Below are 24457 nucleotides of genomic sequence, written 5' to 3'. Positions count from 1 at the left end.
ACTGGGTCTTGAATGATGGCCAGGGTTTGGGAAGGTAGAGACAGGGAAAGGGAAGTCTACATGGATTTTGCTGCTGAAGTAGGGAGGCAGCAGGGTCCTGGGTGAAGGCAAGGTCTGGGGAAGGCATGGAAGAAGGACTGCAGGACCCCACCCCATGAAGAGCCTGGGAAAGGTATAAAATGATCCCATTAAATTGGTAAGATCAGGCCAGATTGCGAAGAACCCAGATATCACACAGGAAAATGTGGATTCCATTTGAAAAGCAAGAGAGAATGAACAGGCTGCTGAGCAGGGCGCGATATGATATTTCTTCATCCCCAAGCATTCCTTGGGGATACTGTGCCATAATATCATCGTGCACAACGTGGGTTCCATAGGCCCATCTCTCTAGACTGCATTTTAGCTTACATGCCCTGCTCCACTTATCAGGGAACAGCTCTCTTACGTTGAACCGGCAAAATAATTTGCAAAGTTCTTTGGGATTATGTAAAATAGGACTTATTTTATGTTGCTGATTACAAGTAGGAGCATAAAAATGATGCCACAATTATTTCCTCTCATACTGGGAGGGAGACTCCCACAAAGTCAGGATGGTTTGAAAATATCTTCATTCTGAGCAGAGTGATTAAATACAATAAACTTGCAGAGAAGATTCTATTTGACATTTTGCTTGAGAAAAGAAAATAGCCAACAGATGGCTGCCTTCAAGAGTTAGCCTTTCCGAATAGGTGCTCTGACTTCCCAGGAAAGCTGTCATCCATAGGACGCCCTGCCCTGCTTTTTTTTTTTTTTTTTTTCTCCTGAGACAGTTTTGTTCTTGTTGCCCAGGCTGTAGTGCAGTGGCATGATCTGGGCTCACTGCAACCTCCACCTCCCAGGTTCACGCAATTCTCCTGCCTCAGCCTCCGGAGTAGCTGGAATGACAGGTGCCTGCCACCACAACCAGCTAATTTTTTGTATTTTTATAGAGATGGGGCTTCACTATGTTGGCCAGGCTGGTCTCGAACTCCTGACCTCAGGTGATCCACCTGCCTCGGCCTCCCAAAGTGCTGGAGGACTCCTTTTAAGTTACACATTCCCCTCATTTCTGAAGGAGTGTCAGCAACTAGCAATGTTAACTGAAGTACTATTGGCATTTGGAGCAGCACAGTTCCTCTTTGAGGATAACTGTCCCAAGTGTGGCAGAATACCTAACATTTCAGGCCCTACCCCCTGTATTCCAGGAGCATCCTGACATACTGACCTCCGAAACTACCTCTACCTGCACATTTGCCAAACCTTCCTTGGTGCACAGTAGCCCTCTGGCTGAAAGCCGCCCAGTGGCAGGGTGTCTGTCTTCTGTTACCAGTTTCACAATACCAGTAGCACTTGGCATTCTCATAGCAGAGAGTGAATTAGTGAGTTAGTTCATTGCCAGAATGTTTCTCTAAGATATACCTGAGTCATCTGCTTTAACTCTTCCTCCTCACATCCTCCACACCTCGTCCTGGTCACTCCACCAAGGAATCTAATTAGAGGCCAGTAAACTACCACCAGTGAGAGTCATTCGTATGATGGTCCATCAAGAAGAGCTGTGCCTGTGTCCTGAAAACTCCAAATTCTGATATTTACAGTGAAAAAGGGTCCCTTTCCAGTAAGGTGTTCTATTCTCATTTTTGGTAACAACAACAACAACAACAAAAGGAATGAAGGGATGGAGAGAAAAGAATCTTTGAAGAACCACTGCACTTGTCCTGTCATTTTTTTGCTTCAGATATCCATGTACAAGTAAATAGATCACATTTTTATAATACACTTCAACCACAGTGATGTCATTTGAAGATCTTTCAAGATAAGAAGAGCAAAAGCTAGAGTGTGGTTTTTCAGGTTAAAATGTTGTTTGCTATTATAAACAGTGGCAAGTGAAGGTTGTTGCCTAACAGCTTTATGTTTACAAGGTTCTTGTTTAGAAGTGATAACATTTTAAGATACATATTTGAAAACACTAAGTACGCATAATTATAATAATGTATTAAGGTGGACTGGTTTTGTGGTTATGAGAGTGGGCTCTGGAGCTTCACTGACTGGGTTCATACCTATGAAGTGTGTGGCCTTAGGCAAGTGACCTCAAAGTGCCTTGGTGTCTGCATCTGTAAAACAGGGCCAATTATCATAGTCACCTCATGGTGAGGCGGTTGTACAGATTAAATGAGATAATACATATAAAGTACTTAGCTCAGTTCCTGGAAGATAGAAAGCACTCAATAAATGTGAGATACTACTACTACTACTACTACTACTACTACTAGGTTGGTGCAAAAGTAGTTGTAGTTTTTGCCATTACTTTCAATGGCAAAGAACCACAATTACTTTTGCACCAACCTACTTCTGCTACTGCTGGTCTGTAGTAGTTACTGTGTGCAGTAAATAATTCTGAATCATGTGCAATTATAGGTGGATGGACCAGTGAGCTGGCATCAAATCTCTTCAATGCACAAGTCTTATCTTTGGAAAAAAAGAAGGACTTTCACTGGTGCAGCACTATGACGATAAAGGGTCCAAACACGTCCCAGGAAGCCTCAGGTCCACACCTATGTGGAAGTTCCAGATTTTGTGTTGGACATTATAGGCATTCAGCTAAAGTCACTTATTTAATTTCCACTTTCATAGGCCTTGTATAAAAAAGTTATTTTCAAATAATTCTCCTAAATTACTTAAAAAATGATTTGTGTAAATATAACAAGATCAGTGAGGATATTGGAACTGTGTTGTTGGTGAACAGTCAATTTCCTGTGATAAATATATATTTATAAATGTAAATGAATAAATAATTTTCTTTAAAAACTTCATAACTTTAGTCTCTTGTGATGAACACAGACTCAATTATTATATATCTTTTATAACAAATCTGTAAATCAAGCATATTACCTTATCACTGAGGTTTATATTCAATGGGAGATAGCAAGAAATCTTTTAATGTTAAAATCAGAATATCACTAGAAAATATCTTATGAACAAATGAATCAGGACCCAATTACATTAGTATAACATACCTATAATTATAAGTGTGAACTGAAGGAGATTTTCATCCGTCTTTGTCTTCAAGGCACCTGACTTTAAAATACTTTCTAAGCTTCTCCTTTATCTTTATAACAAAATATGATAACTGCTTCAGTGCTTTGTGTTTTCAAAGCACCAGTGTCAAACATTTTCTGACTTTCACAGGCTCTTCTCCATTCACTGCTACTGAAAATTATGGTCCCTGATTTCAGCTATAAATTTAGCTAAAACTGGTTTAAATATATCTGGAGCTTATCATTTTCCCCATGCTATGGAGTGTCAGATAATCACAAGTTAGCTTATTCCTTAATCCTCAAATTAACTTCTGATAATATTAAAATGACATTGGTCATTATAAACATACTATATAAAGAAGACATGTTATTAAGAATTGTAGTGGGCTGGGCACAGCGGTTCCCATCTATAATCCCAGCACTTTGGGAGGCTGAGGTGGGATGATTTCTTGAGGCCAGGTGTTTGAGACAAACCTGGTCAACAGAGCAAGACTCCTCTCTACAAAAAACTTTAAAATTAGCTGGACATGATGACATGTGCCTGTAGTCCCAGCTACTTAGAAAACTGAGGTGGGAGGATTTCTTGAGCCTTGGAGATTGAGGCTGCAGTGAGCTATGGTCTTGCCACAGCACTCCAGCCTGGGTGACAGAGCGAAACTCCATTTCTAAAAAAATAAATATTAAATGAAAGCAGTGTACTGGGTAAGACTAGAAAAGTCAATGGGGAGCAGCTTTTCTTTTCCACTTGATTCACTTAGCATTGACCTGTGGCTTTAGGAGATAAGGAACAAGATCTCTAAAGAAAATGATTCATTATGATTCCTTGCAGTGACTGATAGAAGCAATGCATAGAAGCAAGGGTCAACACAAATGGTGAACAAACTCATATCTTCTCAACTAAAATGATCACAGTCAAATTGAAGCCTTTGAAACTCAGCTCTGAAGAAAAGGAACTTATATTGTTAAAACACTTCTCTAAATTTGTGAAATAAAAAAAAAAAAAAAAAACCTAAAAGCTACCTAAATGCAATTCTGTATTTTTCATGTGTTGGTACTCCTTCTACATTGTGATAATAGTTTAAATATATTTTGAAAAATAACTGTGATTTAAGATGTAAGATAGCTGTATAGCAAATGAAAAACAGATCATTCTTTCCCTGATGTTTTTTAAATGAAAGAATGAGACAGTTTCAGGAAAGTAATCTTTTGTTTTAAAATTCTACAAATCTATAGACATGATTAATTTAGCATTAGCATTTTCTTTCATAGAAGGTGAATACTGGTTTTTGTATTCATTCATAAGGAAATAATCTTTTAACTTGCAGATTCATTATATGCCAGGTTCTATGTAACTGCTTTTACAAATGTTAATTAACCTAATATGATAACTGCATTATTAGGCATGGAAACTGAGGTTCCAAGATCTTAGATAACTTTCCAAAGGTACAAGTAGTAAGTCTCAGGGTGGGATTAAAACTAAATGGAGACGTTTGCTCAGTGGAAAAAATAAAATAAAAGCTGTTTAATGGTTGCCATGTACTATGTGATCATTTATTAGTATCTGTGTAGCATAGTATTGATCATCCTTTATTAGTATTTGTAACTTTTTGAATCATTTGTCTTAGGATATTAAAATAATTCTCCAAAGGAGTGAACATGTACCAGGAAGTGATGGAGAGAGATCACCTTTAAGACATACAGAGGAAAAGAAATGAGGACAAAAGAGTGTGATTTTTGTAATTCAGCAATAAATCTTGCAAAAATTAAATGTGACCATGGCGTTTGTCATATATGTTATGATTTTAAGTATAGAAATGAACCCTACCAGTTTATTATCAGCATTGAAAAGAGAACCTTCCTTAACTTGGAGAATATTTCATAATAAAGAGAGAAAAAAAAACCAAAGTAAAAATCCAAAATAAGAAGCATGCATTTTGAAGTGATTCTGAAAATGGAAGGCCCTAGTGAAAATTTCCCCAAAACTCCACATCAGCACAGTGCTTCTAGGTACATCTTATAGTTCTTGCTCCATATGCAGTAAAATTTCCAGGTTTATTTCAGTAGCCAAGAAGAAGGCTGCATAATTAAACTGCTAGTAAAGCTTTGTTCCCATCATCTATTCATAATTATTTCTTAATAGAATATATTTCCTTCATGTAAAGGTAAACTGAGGCTGGAGCCAAACCGGGAATGAAGACACAAGGCAAATGGCAGTGAGAATAGCCTTTTATTAGGGCTTGTGGGCGAGGTTCCTTGGTCCAAAGGCGTGGGCCGAGGAAGTCGTGCTGAGGGAAGAGAGTAGGGGCTTTTTATAGCCCGAGAGGTAGGGAAGCTGGTTGTGCAAACAGGGCCTGGGGGGTCTTGAAACTACTAGGGCAGGAGTTGAGTAAGGGTCATGAGGAAGGGGTCTTTCGAAACTGTCAACCGAAACTGCTGTTTACGAACTTGTGGAGTGCAGGTGAGCTGCAGGTCATGGGGGAGTGTGGTTGCCCAGCTGGAACCTCTGATGTATGTAAGTCTGCAGGTGTGTACAAGGGTGAAGGGAGTCTTTAACAAAAGGCCTGCTACGCCGGGTAACACCGCCATGTTGGGTCTAGATTCCTGCCTAACATTCCGACCTCTTTCTAATAAGAAAATGGGGCGACGTGTTCATCTGGCTGCTTCCTGCTGGTATGGGTTGTCGTGGGGTTCTTCGGAGGTCGGAACTCGGGTATAGGGTTGGAGCAGCATCTGATTGAAAGTGACTTGGGAGACTTCTTTCATGCAGTCCTGGATTAAGCGGAGGACACAGGGAGCTATGAGTAGCAAGAAGCCAATGATTAGTAAGGGGCTTAGAAAGGGTAGGACTTAACCGGCCACAGATGACTGCCACCTCCTAAGTGAGGGCCTTGATCCGAGGTTTTTCTGGTGGAGTCTTTCCTGAATCTTTTCTAGAGTGAGGAGATTGGTTTCTACTAGTCCTGACTCATTGATGTAGTGTTCGGCCGGGAAGGGGAAAGGAGGGGTTAGGTTAGAGGAGTTAAAAGGGCTGGGTAAGGGTACTGCAACCAGTCGGGGCTTATTCAAGGCTGCACACAAGAAACAATGAGAGATGTTGTGTACCTCAGCCATGTGTACCACTTGAGCCCCTTCCCTGACTAAGGTTAGCGAGGAAAAAGGGTTGCTGCTGTCGTGGGGCTTGCAGCCTGGGCTAGAGCTGGGATGGCTTCCTCCTGTTGTCTGATGTCAGAGGCCAGGCTGAGAGGCTGCTTATGACCTTGATGTAGGCCTTAAAGATCCTGAGTCGGGCCATGGGATAAGACTCACTGTGCCCACCAGTCCTAGGAAGGACAAGATCTCTTCCGCATCCTGAGGAGGCTGGAGAGTTTCAGTGAGGCTTATTCTATCTGCTGTGAGGCTTTTTGTAGTGGGCGTGAGGAGTATGCCTAGGTAGGTGACAGAAGGGCTGCAAAGTTGAGCGTTAGCCGGGGTAACCTGATAACCTCGGCCACCTAGAAAATTTAAAAGTGTAGCAGTGTCTGCAAGGGAGCGCTCCTAGGAAGGACTACGTAGTAATAAGTCATCGACATACTGCAATAGTGTGCTGTGGGTCAGGGGACAGAGGACAACATCCTGTGCCAGTGCCTGTCCTGAAAAAATGGGGGCTATCACGTAACCTTTGAGGCAAAACAGTCCAAGTCAGCTGGGAAGAAATATGAGTGTCTGGATCTTCCAATGTAAAAGCAAACAGAAAGTGGCAGTCTGGGTGTAGAGGGATGGTAAAGAAGGCATCCTTCAGGCCAAGGACAGTGAAATGGGTGGTGTCAGGGAGAACACGCAAGAGGAGTGTACCTGGATTAGGAACAACTGGAAAGGTAGGGACTACTGCCTCATTGATGAGACGTAGGTCCTGCACGAGATGATAAACCCCAGAGCTTTTCCATACAGGCAAGATAGGAGTATTGCATGGTGAGTTGGTGGGAACCAGAATGTGCTGTTGGAGCAGGCATGTAATGATAGGTTTTAATCCCTGTTGATGTTCAAGGGAGATAGGGAACTGGGGTCTAGAGGGGAACTTGGAAGGGTATTTTAGCCAGATGCGGACTGGAGTGTGGTGCTGGGCAATGATTGGGGTGGAGGTGTCCCACACCTTAGGGTTAATGGGGACTGGAAACAGGAGTAGGGGGTCAGCCTGGCAGGGTTTGTCAGGTGAGAGAAGGGGGAAGAGGAACGCAAGGTGTGGGGAGGGGTTGGGTCGGAAGTGAACTGAGGCCCCTAGCTTGGAGGGGAGATCTCGTCCTAACAAGGGGGCTGGGCATGAAGGAATGATAAGAAATGAGTGTGAGAAGAGGGAGTCATCCAGGCGGCAAGACAGAGGAGGAGTCTGGCGGTAGGTGGAGGGAGTGCTGTCAATTCCCATGACTGTGACAGTGGAGGGGTGGCTGGGGCCACTGAAGGAAGGCAAAACAGCTTAGGTAGCCCCCGTGTCCATAAGGAAGGATATGGACTTACCCGCTACCTGGAGCATGACCCTGGGCTTGGCAAGAGTGAGAGGGGTCCCTGAGTCTGGGCCTCTTCAATCTTCACCAGTGTCGAGGAACTGGAAGGCGCCTCCAATACCTGGAGGAGGTTCATCACGTGGAGGTGCAGTGACCGTCCTCAGGTTGGGGCAGTCTGACTTCCAGTGGCCTATCTGCCGACAGTTCGGACAGGGGCAAGTTGGCTCCTTTGGGTTAGGGCACTGCCTGGCCCAGTGGCCATCGTTGCCGCACTTGAAGCAGGCACCAGATGGCGCTCGGGGAGTACCTCCTTTCTGGGAGCTCCTGGAGCCGGCCGGCCTCAGGGCTGCTTACCAAGGCCTGGGTTTGGAGTTGTACCTTCTGTTTTAGCCTGGCCTGTCGTTGGGCCTCAGCTGCTTCCTCCTTGGAGTTGTAGACCTTGAAGGCCAGTTTGACTAAGTCCTGGATGGGAGTTTGAGGGCCATCCTCCACCTTTTTTAACTTTTTTTGGATATCGGGGGCCAACTGAGAAATAAAGTATGAAGCTAAGATGGCTCCTCCTGCAGGGGAGGCAGGGTCAAGGCGGGTGTACTGAATAAGTGACTCTGTCAGTCGGTTAAGAAAAACAGCCGGATTTTCATCTGAGCCTTGGACTACCTCCTTTAACTTATTAAAATTGATTAACTTATTGGAGGCTGCCTGCATGCCAGCAAGAAGGCATTGGACCATCATATCTCAGTGGCGGCAGCCTACCTGACCAACCTACTAGTCCTAGTTGGGCTCGGCTGAGGGCACCACCTCACTGCCGACTGGCATGGCATGGTCGGTTAAATGAACCTGGTCAGCGTGCTGCCTGGCTGCCACTAGAATACACTCCCGTTCCTCAAGGGACAGGGTTCAAGTCATAATGACATGGGGATCATGCCAGGTGAGGTCATATGCCTGGCACAGGTATCTGAACTTTTTGAAATACTGAGTGGGGTTGGCCGAAAAGGAGCCTACACACTCTTCAACCTTAGACAAGTCTGCCATGTGCATGAAAACAGCACATAGACCTGGACTACTCCTTTGGCACCTGCCACCTCTTGCAAGGGACATGGGAGGTTGGTCCTAGACCGAGTATGGGCTGAGACAGGTGAGGAAGGGAAGGAGGTGGAGGTAGGGAAGACAGAATCTGTCGGGTTTGGCGGGGGCACAGGAGGGGTGGAAGGGAGGGGAGGCGTTGACGAGGACGGGGATAATGGTGGGACAGGGTAAGGAGGAGGTTGGGCGGGAGACCGGAGGGGTGGCCAGGATAGGGTGTCAGGAGGCTCAGAAAAAGAGGAGGAATCATCCCTCTCCTTGGTTGAGGGAAGAGACTTTGCGAGTAGGACCTGAGCTAATGAGCATTGAGCGCAGAGATCTGAGTGAGAACGCAAGTCCCAAAAGGCTTGAACATAGGGTATCTCGTACCATTTGCCTAGTCTCTTACAGAAGTTGGTCAGATCTGTGAAAATGTTAAAGTCCAGAGTGCCTTCTGCAAGCTACTGAGACTGATTATCCAATTTATACTGCGGTCATGCTACTGTGCAGAAGAAAATGAGCCGCTTTTGTTTTAGGTCTTGGCTGAAGCCTAAAGTCTGGAAATCAGCCAAGAGGCACCTCAGAGGTGATTTTCAGTTTGGTTTGGACTGGGTAGTTCCCATGGTCTCAAGGCGGGCAGTCCAGAGGCAATGGGAGCGTCCTCTCACTGCCACGTGGAGTGCGGGGTACGGTGGCTTCCGGGGGAGGTTGGATGTCTCCTAGTCTCTGGTGCTGAGGTCACAGTTGACCGGAGAGAGCCCCTGACGCAGCTGCGCATTTCAGACAGGGACTCCGGGAGGGAGCCTTCAGGACAGGGGGAAACTTACCCAACAGTGATCGAATTGAGTCAAATTTGGTGAGACGGCTCCAGGCTTGAGGAGGGGATCCCGGCTCAGGGAGAGGAGAGCCCGCCCGACCTGGCAGGGGTCCAGGGAGGGGGTCTCCTCCCGGGTTTCAGCACCAAATGTAAAGGTAAACTGAGGCTGGAGCCAAACCAGGAAATACACAAGGCAAATGGCAGTGAGAATAGCCTTTTATTAGGGCTTGCGGGCAATGTTCCTCGGTCCAAAGGCGTGGGCCGAGGAAGTTGTGCTGAGGGAGGAGGGTAGGAACTTTTTATAGCCCAAGAGGTAGAGAAGCTGGTTGTGCAAACAGGACCTGGGGGGGTCTTGAAACTACTAGGGCAGGAGTTGAGTAAGGGTCATGAGGAAGGGGTCTTTCGAAACTGTCAACCAAAACTGCTGTTTACGAACTTGTGAATGCGGTGAGCTGCAGGTCATGGGGCAGTGTGGTTGCCCAGCTGGAACTCTGACGCATGTAAGTCTATGGGTGTGTACAAGGGTGAAGGGAGTCTTTAACAAAAGGCCTGCTATGCTGGGTAACACCGCCATGTTGGGTCTAGATTCCTGCCTAACACTTCACAGATAGATGTACAATTTCATCTTTTTGCTTGATAAGTTGATGACTCAAATTCAATGACACTTATCAAGAAACTTTCAAGAATGGTGATGTATTCTCGGTGGCTGGGCTGCTTCTATGATAACCCCTGTGGGTCTCCTCATTGGCTAGATCCTCCTCTTCTGCTCAACCTCTGAGTATAGGAGGGCCTTCTCCATCTACAGTCAATCCCTGGATGATCCACTGATTTCCATGACTTCATGGATATTATAGAGGCTCCCAACACTGAAATTTCTATTCCTACCTTCGTCCAAAATCAAAACTTGTCTGTCTTAATGGCCCCCCAATTTTCCACATGGATGACTAATAGTCATCTCAAACTCAGCGTGTCCGGGGTGAATTTCTGATTTTCCTCTTCCTCAAACCTGCTCCTCTAAGTCCTCTTTCATTTTAGGCAACTGTGTCCTCCTGCTATTCAAACCGGAGAACTTGAAGTCATCCTTGAGTTACCTCTTTCTCTCATATCCTACCTCCGGTCTATCAGCAAATCAGGTAGGATAGACCCTGAAAATGCATCTAGAAGGTGATCTTCTTTACTTCTTTGTCACAGGAAGTCTGGTCCAAGCCATCACCATCTCTTGTTTGGATTACTGCAGTATCCGGGTAACCAGTGATCCTTTTTCTGTTCTTGCTCCCCCTACAGGCTGTTTTTAAGCACCGCAGCCAAAGGGAACCTTTTATAAAAGTCAGGCCATGTCACACTTCTGCTCCAACCCTCTATGTCCTGTGTCACCCAGAATGAATCCAGCCCAAGTCCTCATCTTGATCTTACCCTCGCCGCCTCTTTGACCCCATCTCCTGTTCTCCTCTTTCTCACTGCTTAAGTGACAAAACTACCTTGCCCATCTTGGAACCCACCGGGTACACTCCTGCCACAGGGCCTTTGTGCTTGCTATTCTCTCTGCTTAGAATGATTTTCCTCCCACATCTCTACATTATTTGTCCCACAAATTCCGGCGGGTCTCTGCTCAAATGTCACTTTATCAATAAAGCCTTCTCTCAGTACCTCATACAAAATAGAAGCAACTCACCACATCTTACCCCCATGCTTATTTTTTTTTCCCATCACACTTATCAACATCTAACAAACTACAGTATATTTTACTCTCTCATCTATTACTCCAGTCAGTTGTAAGTTCTGTGAGGTCAGAGTTTTGTGTATTTTCTTTGTTGCTGTGCCCCAGAACCTAAGACTCAAAACCATACCAGTTTTATGTTATGTTGATACATTTGTGCAAAATACGTGGGAAAATCACATTTAAATTGATCACTAAGTCAATGAGCAGCCCAAGACAATTCTTATTGTTAGTGGGAATTCTAATTCTAATTCTACAAAGAGACACATTTCCTAATTTTGCTTCTTGTGGGCTAAAGTTCACTTGAAGCTCTATTCCAAGAGCACTTATCTTCAAGCTAATGGAGGATACTGATCCAGATGTGTGCTTGGGAGATGGAGAAGAAATCCTACCTGAGATTACAAAATTTCAATTTAGCTGATTCACATGTGGGCCAAAAGGGTAGTTCTAGTAATTCTAGAGAAGGGAGAAGAAGAATATCTGAAAACAGAGTTCATATCAATAAAATATCATAAGGACATAGGCAGTAAGCGAATCCACATTTCATTAAGAATTGAACGAGACAAGGCAACAATACATTGCAATAGAAAAACACTAAAGCATAGCAAGCAGCATTCTTATAATAATTTTTGGCACAGTGTGGTTAAATAGAAAAATTATGGAATCTTTCTTTTGAGGCTCATTAACTCCTCTAAGCAGTAGGATGGCAACCAGCACACAAAGTGTCTCCTGGTCTTTGCCAGATCAGAGTCTCTTAATCATCATCAGAATGAAGCAGGTCTGGTGACTAGGCATGAGCCAGAGTCTCTCTCACTTCTTCCACTGTTTGCACATTTATCTCCTACCCCTATTTGCTTATCATAGCATGATCTATTTAACACATAACCGCAATCTTATCTGACCTTGCTACTACTCACTTATTTTCACACGTCTTTAGTAAACATCTCATTGCATTTCCCACAAGCTCCGATCCAGATGTCTTTTTTATTTCCCACAATGTTGGTCCCACCTCTATTTTCTTTATAAAGGCAAAAGAAATGAGAATAGCATGTATTGAGAACTTGCTATGGGTTATGAGGCTATGGGTTATGCTATGTTGCCTGCATAATTTTCTTATTTTTGTCCTTGTAATAATGCTCTGGGTTTGCTATCACTTTCCCCTTTACAGGTGAGGACACTGAGTATCAGAGAGGTTAGGTGACTTGCACAGGATTGCCCAACTAGGCTCAGGCAGAACTGTGATTCAACCCCAATAGAAACCAGTGCCAAAGCCCATGCTCTTTTCTCCACAACACATTGCCTCCCTTTGAGATGGGAATCTCTGAGAGCTGTAAGAATGTCCAGTGTGAGCCTTTTCACTTTTCCTCTTACCTCTAACAGTGCCAAACTTTGCTGCTTCATGTAACCTCTGCATCCGTACTTATTCTCTCATCCTTCCCTTCAGTCCCAGAGTACCAAACCTCTTAAAGTCTATTTGTTCCTATCATACTATGGGTCATAATCCCTCCCCAACCTCTAAAACCTTAGTCTATCATTATTTCCAATATTGTCTGTTTTTGGTCTGTCTCCTCTGGCCACTTCCCCTCAGGATATAAACCTGTTCAAGACTTAAAAGATATGGGGGAAAGCTCCTTCCTATAACGCTACTCTACTTACGCCTAGAGTTACTTTTCTCTCTTTCTGTCTCTGTTTTCTTTTACTGTCAGACTTCTTAAAATAATAATTTGCCCTCATTCCTCCTACTTTACCACCTGTCAGTTATTTTTATAAACAGATATTCAATTTTGTCAGATAATTATTTTCTGCATCTAAAAATTTATCATGTTTTCTCTTTTTTAGTATATTGATATGGGAAATTACTTAGTTTAATTTTGAGTGATGAACCAGCCTTGCATTCCAGGAATGTATTACACTTTTTGTATAAAAATGGATTTGAGTTACTAATATTTTCTTGAGAATTTTTTGATCTAGGTTTGGGAGAGATATTGGTCTACAGTTTTATTTTCTTGTAATACACTTGGTTTTCATAGCAGGTTAATTCTGGCATCATAAATGAGTTAGTATGCATTCCTTCTATTTTATAGAAGTGTTTATATAGAATTAGTTTTTCTTCCTTAAGTATTTCCAATAAAGCCTCCTGACCCAGAGTTTTCTTTGTTGGAAGAATTTTAATTACTAATTCAATTTACTTAATAGCTATAGGAGTATTAAGATTATCTATTTCTTCTTGGGTGAGATATGGTGTCTTTCAAGGAATTTGTCCTTTACATCTAAGTTCCTAAATTTATTGACAAAAAATTTGTAATATTCCCTTATTTTTATTTTAATGTTGGTAGGTTCTGTAGTGATGACCTCTTTTTATTCCTGATATATGTTTTTTGTCTTTTTCCTTGGTCACTCTGTCTAGAGATTAATCAATTTTATTCATCTTTTCAAATAACCAGCTTTTTTAATTTTATTAAATTTTTATCTATTATTTTTCTGCTTTGCAGCCAGTTTTTTTAACCTGTAAAATATCTTGCTTTCTCTTTGCTGATCCACTGAAACTTACCCCTCAGAAAGGTCCTAAATGGCCTTTCAATAGCAAATGCAGTAGCAATTTATCTCCATATTTGTATCCTATTAATCACTGCCTCATTTTCAAAATTTTATTCTCCCTTGGATTACAAGAGAGACTACAAACTCTGCTAACTGTCTTTTTATCTCTATAATTACTTCTCCTTATGCAGTTTATTTTCTCTTCCTATGTCTCATTCCATTCTCTCTTGATTATTCCAACCATCTACTTATCTTCCATTCTCATCGGTATGTAAAGGACTTAAATATTTTTCTTCATCTCTGACTTCTGTGACCTCCAGAAGCTCACACACATCTACCTACTAGTCTGAAAACCTGCTAGGCTTCTTAGATATAATCTCCAAATTTGAGTCTTCATCATTACTCATCTCTTTCCAGATACAGGGCATTTGGACATCAATAGGGCATTTTACAGTTATTCATATCTCCATGATATCCTTGGGAACAAGGTAAACAAATATGGCTAGATGCAAAGACAAGTGAATTTGCAACTGGTGAAATAACTTTAGCAAACACAGAAGATTCATACATGGGTTATTCATTAACTGTCTTCCTCACTGGACTGATGACTATAGGGGATATTGACCATGTCTGTCTTATTCACCTCTGTGATACAGTCCATCAACAAAGATATTCAAAGAGAGGTATAGAATTCATGTTAATTAGAATTGTGGTTGACACAAAGTTGAAAGAGATTGGAATTAAATTATATTTACTAAGAGAAGGAGGACCCAATAATTTCCTGAAGGGTGAGTCCCACCTAACAAGATTGAGATATTAATATTAGGTAACAATAGATAATAATAGCTAGTATTATTGAGTGTTTACTGTGAGCTAGGAACTGTGCTAAATGCTCCTTATCTCATTTAGCTCTGACAATTCTGTGAAGTAGGTACCCTTAAGATTGCCATTTATATATGAAGAAATGAGGTTTAGAGAAGTTACGTAACTTGCCCAAAGTCATACAGCTGGTAAAAAACAGACACAGACTAGGAACCCAATACTAACCCCAAAAGCCATCCTCTTACCCAGTTGTCTATGCTCAGGTACAAATAACCCACCACACAAACACAGGATGAAGCATGGCTTAGCAGTGTTTAAAAATAAAAACAAAAGGCTTTGTTCAACATCAAGTGAATCTAATTGGCTGTGTTATGTGGCCCCAGGAGAACCCATTATCTTCAGAGAATTAGTGGTAATAAAATAGCTCGATAACGGAGGTGCTGACTTTCCTCTGATGTGTGGTGGTCAGACCTCAACTGCAGTTCTGGATAAAGTTAATGGCCTCACAATTTAATATATGTGCACTCTATCTATGCAGATGAACTGGGATATATGTCAGTTCTATACACATACACGTGTGACTGAAGTGAGGAGACTTCATCCTTGAGAAGAGAAGCTTCAGATTTGGGGGACAAGGAAGAGAAACTTCAGATTTAGGGGAGCTATCACCAACCATCTGAAAAGCTGTTTAGATGAAGCATCCTTTCCAGGCCTCCAGGGATGAACTAACACTAGTGGTGAATGATAAAGTATGAAAGATTTCAGCTGACCATTGAACGCTATGAGTTCCCTCTCACCAAAAGCACAGAAGTTTTCTGACAAAGGCCAGGTTCACTGTAGCAGGGAAGTCGACAGCCATGGCAGGAGCCCAGTCCTTTACCTCTTTGTCCTGCTCCTCCTGCAATTTCATCTCTACTGAATCAGTTGCTCAGCTCTACTACCCAAACTTCTATCTCCCCAAAGGGCCCTTTCAGCTTATCCTTTATCATGTGTGGTTCTCTCACTTCTCTAGAACACTCTGACTAGGCTTATTGCACTGTGAGCATCCCAGATTTCCTTGCACTGGGACTCCAAGCCTCAGAACTCAATACCATACCCAGCCACTTAGTTGCTGTCCTATCCGGGCCAGTCTATGGTTCCCTAACAGATTATTAAAGTGGGAGACGAGGGGATACTGACATCAGATGTAGCATTTGACTGGATGACCTTGTAGCCCCTTCCATTTCTGAGGCTCTACAGGAAGAGTTCCTCCTCCTAACTTCCCATTTTATATTAATGGCAACATCTGTGGTTCTTCTGGTCTCCCATACTCAAAACTTCAGTGCTGTCCTTGCTTCCTCATTCTCTCTCTCCCATCATACCCAAGTCTTACTGGTTACTCCTTGTAAATTTTTCTCACAATTTTCCTCTCCTTTGGGTTCCTATGGTCACTGCTCTATTTCAAAAGCTCTCAAAATATTTTTTCTAGACTTGAAATACTCTTCAATTGACCTCCTCTGTATCTTCTCCCCAATCCTCTATATTTCTTTCCCAGCACAGTCTCTACTCTACTCTTAACATAATATTCCTGAAACTCTGATTAAGCATGTCACATTTTTGCTTAAAAAACCTTCCTTCTGAGGCCAAGTATGGTGGCTCACACCTGTAATCCCAGCACTTTGGGAAGCCAAGGTGGGAGGATTGCCTGAGGCAAGGTGTTCAAGACCATCCTGCTCAACATAGTGAGATGCCATCTCTACAAAGAAATTAAAAGCTAGCTGAGTGTGGTGCCATGCACCTGTAATCTCAGCTACTAAGGAGGCTAAGGTGGGAGGATCACTTGAGCCCAGGAAATCAAGGCTGCAGTGAGTTATGATCACACCACTGCACTCCAGCTTTGGTGACAGAGCAAGACCCTGTCTCTACAAAAATATATATATATTTTTAGTTAGCTAGATGTGGTGGTGCATGCCTGTAGTCCTAGCTACTCAGGAGGTTGAGGCAGGAGGATTGCTTGAGTATGGGGGGGTGAGACTATAGTGAGCCATAATTGCACCACTCCACTCCAACCTGGGCAACAGAGTGAAACCTTGTCTCAGGAAATACACAAAAAACCCTTCCCTCTGACCCCTCCCTACTAAATGAATTTTAGATTTCGTAGAATGTTATTCAGAACCTGACTCTAATATATGTTTCAGTGCTTACTCATCTTTTTCTCACACTCAACACCCAACCCAGCTTCACTTAGCATAGCTTCTGGCACTTGTTGTATACTTAATAAATTTGGAATGAATTAATTAATGAAGACGGAACTTACCTACTAACAGAAGTGGAGATGAACTCTTTAGAGTGGAGATGTTTCTATAATCTTATATGTACCTTATGCTAGATCTATAGAGAGAATTGAATTAATGTTTACAGAATTGTGTGTGTGTGTGTGCAAATAAGTGTGTGGAGGTAGAAAGAATGTCAGTTTTCTTCTCCCCAGTTGACCCCTTGTAGCTCAGGATAGATGAGACTAGGCACCATGAGGGTGCATCTACTAGAAGCTGAAAAGCTCTAGTCTACTACATGAAAGCTAATGAGAACCACAAAGTCTATTATAATCAGTTGCTTTTAGGACCTGGAGCCTGGTCTAATCCTAAACAGGTCAGCCCTGCAGCTTGACATCCAGACTGTATCTAACCCCTCCCCCACTCTCTACCCATTTCTTACCTAAACAAAGGGTGTTCTAACTCTGCCTCAACACCCTTTGCAACTTATTTTATCTCCTTTCATACTTTACTGAATTTGACTTATAACAAATTCATATTACCTATTGGCATAGCTCCTACTGTCTCCAGTAGCTTTTCTGCCATGTTCTCTGGCAAAGACATAAGACTTAGCAGGGCATCCTCTGTTAGTTACTAGATACATCGCTGAACATTCTATTGAGCCAGGGACAAGCAAATGCACAAGCACATTCACTCGCAGATCTTAGCATAAGGACTGAGTGAAATCTTGTTTTCAAGCTTCTTTCAAAACAAATCTGGAAAGAGATGCCACCAAAGTCTTGTGGCTGAAGTTCAAAGCCCCAAAGGGCCGCACTGGGCTCAAAGCAGCGCCTTGAGCACTCGAGTTCCAAACACACGCTGTTGTGTCTTTGCTCACTTCACACTAACCACACGGAGAAAATAGCGACAGCCTCACCTTGCTGTGCCCCCACAAACCTGGCTGAAACCACAACATCCTTCTTGTGTATGGCAGACTCCACCATGCACTCCAGAGAGTGAAGCTCACTCTTCTCCCAACAGATTTCACTGTGAGCCCATTTCATGGTAACATCCTTTTAAATTAAAGAGAGCTTTGCACCATGCTGCCTCCAAAAGTGTCCAAGGGAATAGCATCCTCGATTGGAAAACATCACTTAGCTTTCTGATGCTACAGGAGCCCTTTACAATTTATTTCGGAATTTAACTACCCTTTATAAAGTTTGCACATTGTGCCAGGTGCATGCTTGGCAAGTTCCTTTAAAATACTAAGATGCGTATATTGCTGTTATTTCTTCCAGAGGGCAATTTCCTCCAAGCTGATAAACATATTTCTAAAGATTGCATTTTCCTAAGGAATCTGGGAAAAGTAGCAAGCAGGTGATAATAAACACTTTTCGGAGGTTTTGCATGTGCCAGCTACTATTCCAAGCACTTTGTAATAATTAGATCATTTAATCCTCATGTATAGGCAATCTTATAAGGTGAGTATATCACTATCTTCATTATACAGAAAAGGAAGCTAATGCATGAAGGGGTTAAGGAGCTCACCTGATTCATAGCCAGCAAGAGGCTAGGATTTTCACCTAGGAAGGGATCTGTCTCCAGAGCCTTTGCCCTTAACCATCTGACTACACTGCCTCTCTGTCACCTATGGGCCATGTAGAGGCATCTTGAGGGATGACCAAGCATGTAAAGTCCCCAAGAGCTTCTCTGAGCTAAGGACTGAGCCTCCCAACCCTCTGCATTTTGAGCATCTGCTCGCTACTGCAAAATTTTGCACGGCCAGGCACACTGGCTCACACCTGTAATCCCAGCAGTTTGGGAGGCTGAGGCAGGTGGATCATTTGAGGTCAGGAGCTCAAGACCAGGCTGACCAACATGGTGAAACCCTGTCTCTATTTAAAATTCAAAAATACCCAGGCAGTGGTGGTGCACACCCCAGCTACTTGGGAGGCTGAGGCAGGAGAACTGCTTGAACCCAGGAGACAGAGGTTGTGTTAAGCCAGGATAGAGCCACTGCACTCCAGTCTGGGTGACAGAATGAGACACTGTCTCGAAAAAAAAAAAAAAAACAACTTTGCCACTGGGGCCTTAGCTTATGAAACCTGATTTCCTTGAGCTATGTACCTCTTTTGCAGCTACTTGGCTTGCGTCATCTAGGTTCCTAATGTCCCTATCCTCACCCCCTGATTCTGGTCTCATATTTCTCATCACAGTATTCTTTTCTTTGACCATCTGACCTTGCCCTGGGTCATCTACTCACTGACTAGCCTCACAGCTCAGCAAGAAGGGTCTAAACTCTTTGTCATGATAAACACTTCAGACTGATGACAGTGGAACAGATGAGCCCCCAGAATACGCTCCTCCAAATCAGCCCCTCTGCTGCGGAGAGGTCATGATAAATTCAGGTTCCTCGGCCCAATAGAGGAGCATGTGCTAGAACTGAATGTCTTCAACTGCATGATTATGAGACACGGGGACATGGGCTGCAAACACAGATGATAAAGACTTAGCAGGCAATTAGAAAATGTGTAGCAGGCCAGACTTTTCCACAAATGGTTTCTCAATCTATTTTTAAACATTCCCACTTTAAAAAGTGAGCACAAGATAGATTTTGCTTTCCTTTTAACTCTTCTAGAAGAAAACAGAGCACAAGCACTATGATAAACAGCAATTGCCGGGCGTGGTGGCTCACATCTGTCATCCCAGCACCTTGGGAGGCCGAGGCAGGCAGATCACCTGAGGTCAGAAGTTCGAGATCAACCTGACCAACATGGAGAAACCCCGTCTCTACTAAAAATACAAAATTAGGCAGGCACAGTGGTGCATGCCTGTAATCCTAGCTATTCGAGAGACTGAGGCAGGAGAATTGTTTGAACCCGGGAAGCAGAGGTTGCAGTGAGCTGAGATTGTGCCATTGTACTCCAGCCTGGGCAACGAGAGCAAAACTCCGTCTCAAACAAACAAACAAACAAAAAACAGCAATTGACCTTCATCTTCAGTGCTGGAGAGGCCACAGGGCATGGCAAGGGCTGTCACACATTAACTGGTTGCTACCAGATGTTACCTGGCAGTGCTGTGGGAAGCCAGAAACTCAGATATTTATGTAAAATCTCTTAAATTTTAAGTATTGACATCCAATTCAAATATTCCACAACACTATGTGGTCTAGCTTTGTGTAAACTAAATAAATACGTTTGTGGAGCTTGTATATATGGCCTGTGGTTATCAATTTTTCAAGGTCAGATTCAAGCAAGTCAGAGAAGGTCTGGGCTTGGTAGTGAGGGGACAGGCTTCAAGTCAAGGCTTCACAATTTAAAACTATCTGCCCAGGGCCACCACTAGCTCATTCAGGGCCCTTGGGTCTCCTCACAAGGCACTCTCTGGGAGGATAAATGATAAAAAACATCCCTTCCTTCAGGCTGATGTAGCACATGGCAGGGAACAAAGACTGGCTAACAGAGGTTAGCTTCCATTCTCCTCTCAACTGGTTACATTATTACAGAGCATAAGCCACCCAACCACAGGCGGCTGCTTTAGGTGGCCCCAACCAGCAAATCTGGACACTCAAACCATATGGGTGAAAAAATTTAAAAATCTGAGGAAGGAAGACAATCAGCAGCCAAGTTCTCCAGTTATTGCTCTTCAGTTCCGAGGCTGCCAGTCATTTGATTCCTGGGAGTCTAGGGGTGCACAATTGGCTCAAAATCAGAGCTACAGGCCTCTTGACAGCCCGATTTCACATCATCTGTATCTCTGGCCCACGTTAGACACACAGGGTTAGAAGTGAGATACTATACAGATGCGTGGGATGAAGCTGAGTCTTGAAGAAACCTGTAAGTGGTAGAGTAGGACAGGCCCCAAGAACAAGCCTGCAAACACATTGCACAACCTGTCGATCCATTTGCCCACACATTCCTTTGCATTAAAAGGATGTTTAGGCCAGGCGCAGTGGCTCATGCCTGTAATCCCAGCACTTTGGGAGGCCAAGGAGAGTGGATCACAAGGTCAAGAGATCAAGACCATCCTGGCCAACATGGTGAAACCCTGTTTCTACTAAAAGTACAAAAATTAGCTGGGCATGGTGGTGTGTGCCTATAATCCCTGCTACTCGGGAGGCTGAGGCAGGAGAATCGCTTGAACCTGGGAAGCAGAGGTTGCAGTAAGCCGAGATTGCGCCACTGCACTCCAGCTCGGCAACAGAGCGAGACTCCGTCTCAAAAAAAAAAAAAAAGAAAAGAAAAAAGAAAGAAAGAAAGTGTTTAGCAATGCACCTTTGTGAAACTTTCAATTTAATCTGCAAAACTAAACTGAAATGGAAAAGCCAGCACAGTTTCCTGTAACCACCCCTCCAATACCACTATTTTCAGGCTACGGTCACTGAGATGGTGATTACCATCTACCCACATATCAATTGTAATCACACTGTTGAACTGGAAATCACAGATGGGGGATCTATTTCCAAATTGGCTGCAGGCTCGCTTCACAAGGCACTCCTCTCCTTTCACAGAAATTTTCAGGAACAAGAGAGCATGGGGAGAAAATGTATTCCCCATACCCACCCCATCACACAGTTTCCTTTCATGGCCACCAACACATCTTTTTTTATTCTTTGGGAAATAAAGTAAGATTTTTATTGAAAATAAAATGTGTCTTCTGAGAACCACATTACTGATTCTAGTGGAGCATTGAGGGAAAGCATCCCCTTTGTTCTCCTCCCATCCTCTGCCCCCTTCCTTCTGTCCCAGGACCCAACCACCCACACCAGACATTCCCCAGAGCTGAGCTGCACAAGGCAGCATGCAGCATCGCAGAACTGAGAACAGACAGCAACCTCCTCCTCACTCCCTCATCCTGTGAGGGGCTGGGTGCTGCTCTCTCCCATGCAGAATGGAACTGATTTCCATTTCCACTCTAGAGAGGGCAAGAAGAGGGGACTAAGGTTTAGATAGGACTGACCTTGCTGTGGAGCCAGTGACTGAACAGCTGGCTGGACTCTTGCCCCTGGAAGCTCCTTAAGAGTTTTGTGGATCATATCTGCTTTGCCATGAAATTCTCTGATTCAGGTACTAGAGCTCAGAGAAGTCCAAGCAATAAATGATTATTTCTTTTGAGTGTAGCTTTTTTGCTGTGAATGTAGCAGGAACCCCAGCGTAAATTTAATTTGGGACTCAGACGCCCATATGCAGGAGGTGTAATCCAGAGACAAAATATACCTTGAACATCAAAGAAACAAGAGCCCAGCAGCTAGGTTTTATGACAAGGCCATGGCCACAGTGTGTTTTCTGATACTTGGATTTGTCTTCTAGGAAAGCCCTGATACTCATGGCCTCAGGAGAGAGGAACCTGTTAAGTAAATGCCAAAAGTGGTGTTTCACTAACATCCTTGGACCTGGTACCTTCATACTCCTAAAGAAGACAGACCAAGTTATTTCTTTTCATTCAGAAGAATGTCATGCGAGCTTTGTCCCCTCCACCCTACACACATGCTAGGATTCCAGTGTCCCAGCTGTAGCTGGAGACAGATGCCCACTGGGAGAAAGAAGCTGCTCTGTAGAAGAACAAAAAATTCCTGGCAGGAGGGTTGGTACCTGAAAGCAGGGGACAAAGCCAATGAAAAGTAAGAAATGGCAGATTATTTGGTGGCCAACCAGATGTTTGTGAGCATTAATGAGTACAACTCCGCCCCCATGAAAAAGTCCCCCAAATAGTTGGGCAACATTTTCCAGGCTGGCGGTCCTGAGAGAATGAGTGGGTTTGGGTACACGAGCCAAACAAATTTGAATCGTTGCTCTTAAAGGAAAGCCATGGAGACCCAAAAGGTTGTGGCTCCTGGAGAAATTAGATTTCAAAGACTGTTATATTTTAACCTTCAGAGACTTTTTAGAAGTTGCATATATTTTCAATTTAGCCTGCATAAAATATGTCCTAAGAATAAGGTGTATGTACAATGCATTATTGAGGTAGAAGGGGAATTCTTGTCCTAGGTAGATTTACAGGAACCAACCGTGTGATGAGGATGCTCCATTGCTAACTTAAAAAGGCAGGATTACTTACCCTACTCCTTTGAACCTCACCCCTACTTTGGTGTCAACAAATCTAATTGTGGACCCTGCAACCGAGATGTTCCATACTTGTTTGCCAGTTCCTTGATTCACAGCAAACCTGAGAATCCCCATATCCCAAGAAGATAAATCAATCAGAGTTTTTAGTGCAACTTTCTGATTTGGGGAAGTCTTAGATTATTAAAAATTTAACAGTCGGATGGTGGTCACAACTCAAGCTATGGGAATGTTGCAGAGGAAGGTTTGAAAGTATTCTGTGGCACTGACTCACTGTCTGTTTTGTCAAATGTTCCCTGTCAGAAAAACCCTCATTGACATCATTACATTTTCATATCCTCAAAAAGCAAGCCATGCTGCTTGGAGAATTTTCCTTTACCACCGCATTTCTTAAACTGGCACACACTAACTGACCATGTGGGCATTAGTGTGTGATGAGTACATGTCAACCATGGTCTACTATCTGCCTGCAGACTTGAGGGTGGAAAGTAATCATCACATTCGCAAAGAGCTGTTCTTAAAATTTTTCTAAATAGGAATACATGCACATGAAAAAGTTCAACATTATACAAATATTTAGTGAAAAACAATTTCCATCCCAGTCTGTCTGTCAGTTCCCATCCTCCATCCAAAAGTTAGCCACTGTTAGTAATTTCTTAATTATCCTTCCAGAGAAGACAGTTAATAAATATATTCCCAACTTAACAGATTGCAAGAGATTTTAAAACAGTAATTTTTAAATGGTAAAGTGCATATGGATCACCCAAAGTTCTTATTAAAATGCAGATTCTGATTCAGTAGGTCTGGAATGGGGCTGCAGGCCTGCATCTCCAACAAGCTCCCAGCTGAGGCCGTTGCTTCTGGTCCGTGAACGCTACTTCGAATAACAAGTACTTTAAACATTATGTTTACTCTAATCCATGCTGGTAGAAATGTGAATTAATACAGGCTTTTTGGAAGCAAGTTTAGAAAACCCCATTAAAATTAAAAATATTTGAAGTCTTAAACTCAAAAATCTCATTATTGAGGATCTAATCCATAGGAAAATAATAGATAGATAGATAGATAGATAGATAGATAGATAGATAGATAGTGTGTGTGTGTGTGTGTGTGTGTATATATATATATATGTATATCTCAATGTTTTTTTCCCCAATAAGTAGAAAATAAAGCTCTACTTCAAGGAAACAATTAATTGTAATATAACTATAACATGGGACACTGTGCTGTCATTTAAAGAGAGTAAGATTTCAGAGATAACTGGTTTGTTCAGAGATTTCCACAATGTATTGTTGTGTGTGCAAAGCTAGACTCAGGCAAGTATGTATTATATAATTCTCTTTTTTCAAAATAAAAGGCAAAAATTAAATGCATTTGTTTGTGTTTCCATATATGAATGTGTGTAGCATCTATACTCGTAGATGTGCATATGCTATATATGATTCTGTGAACATACAGAAAAATATGTAAGATATACTCTAAGTTATTAGCCTGAATTTAGAGGATAAAAGATTATTGTGCATGAAAGGACAAATAAAAAAATAAGAGGAAAACTGCATTCGAATAGCATGTTTAATATCATATTCATGCAAAATTATGGGTGTATGTGTATTTTTATACATAAAGGAATTGGAGGTTCAGTGCAGTGGTTCATGTCTGTAATCCCAGCACTTTGGG

At 42.7% G+C, this 24457-nt stretch overlaps 1 protein-coding gene across 3 annotated transcripts in view; it reads left to right on the top strand.

The window, feature by feature from the left end:
• The window catches only part of SPEF2 (sperm flagellar 2), a 188132-nt gene extending 183304 nt beyond the window's left edge, over positions 1-4828 (top strand). For 2 of the 3 annotated variants that reach the window (XM_073014804.1, XM_073014803.1), the window contains exon 37: positions 4679-4828. In XM_073014804.1, the coding sequence (XP_072870905.1) occupies positions 4679-4768 (90 nt within the window). In that variant the 3' untranslated portion in view covers positions 4769-4828. Of the gene's footprint in view, positions 1-2433; positions 4658-4678 lie in introns of those variants that run through there. The other variant, XM_073014802.1, reaches the window with a different exon arrangement.
• Positions 4829-24457: the final 19629 nt, after the last annotated feature.

This window comes from Chlorocebus sabaeus, chromosome 4 (assembly GCF_047675955.1).
Source record: "Chlorocebus sabaeus isolate Y175 chromosome 4, mChlSab1.0.hap1, whole genome shotgun sequence".
Classification (NCBI taxonomy): domain Eukaryota; kingdom Metazoa; phylum Chordata; class Mammalia; order Primates; family Cercopithecidae; genus Chlorocebus; species Chlorocebus sabaeus.
This window is presented reverse-complemented; position numbering and strand designations above follow the sequence as displayed.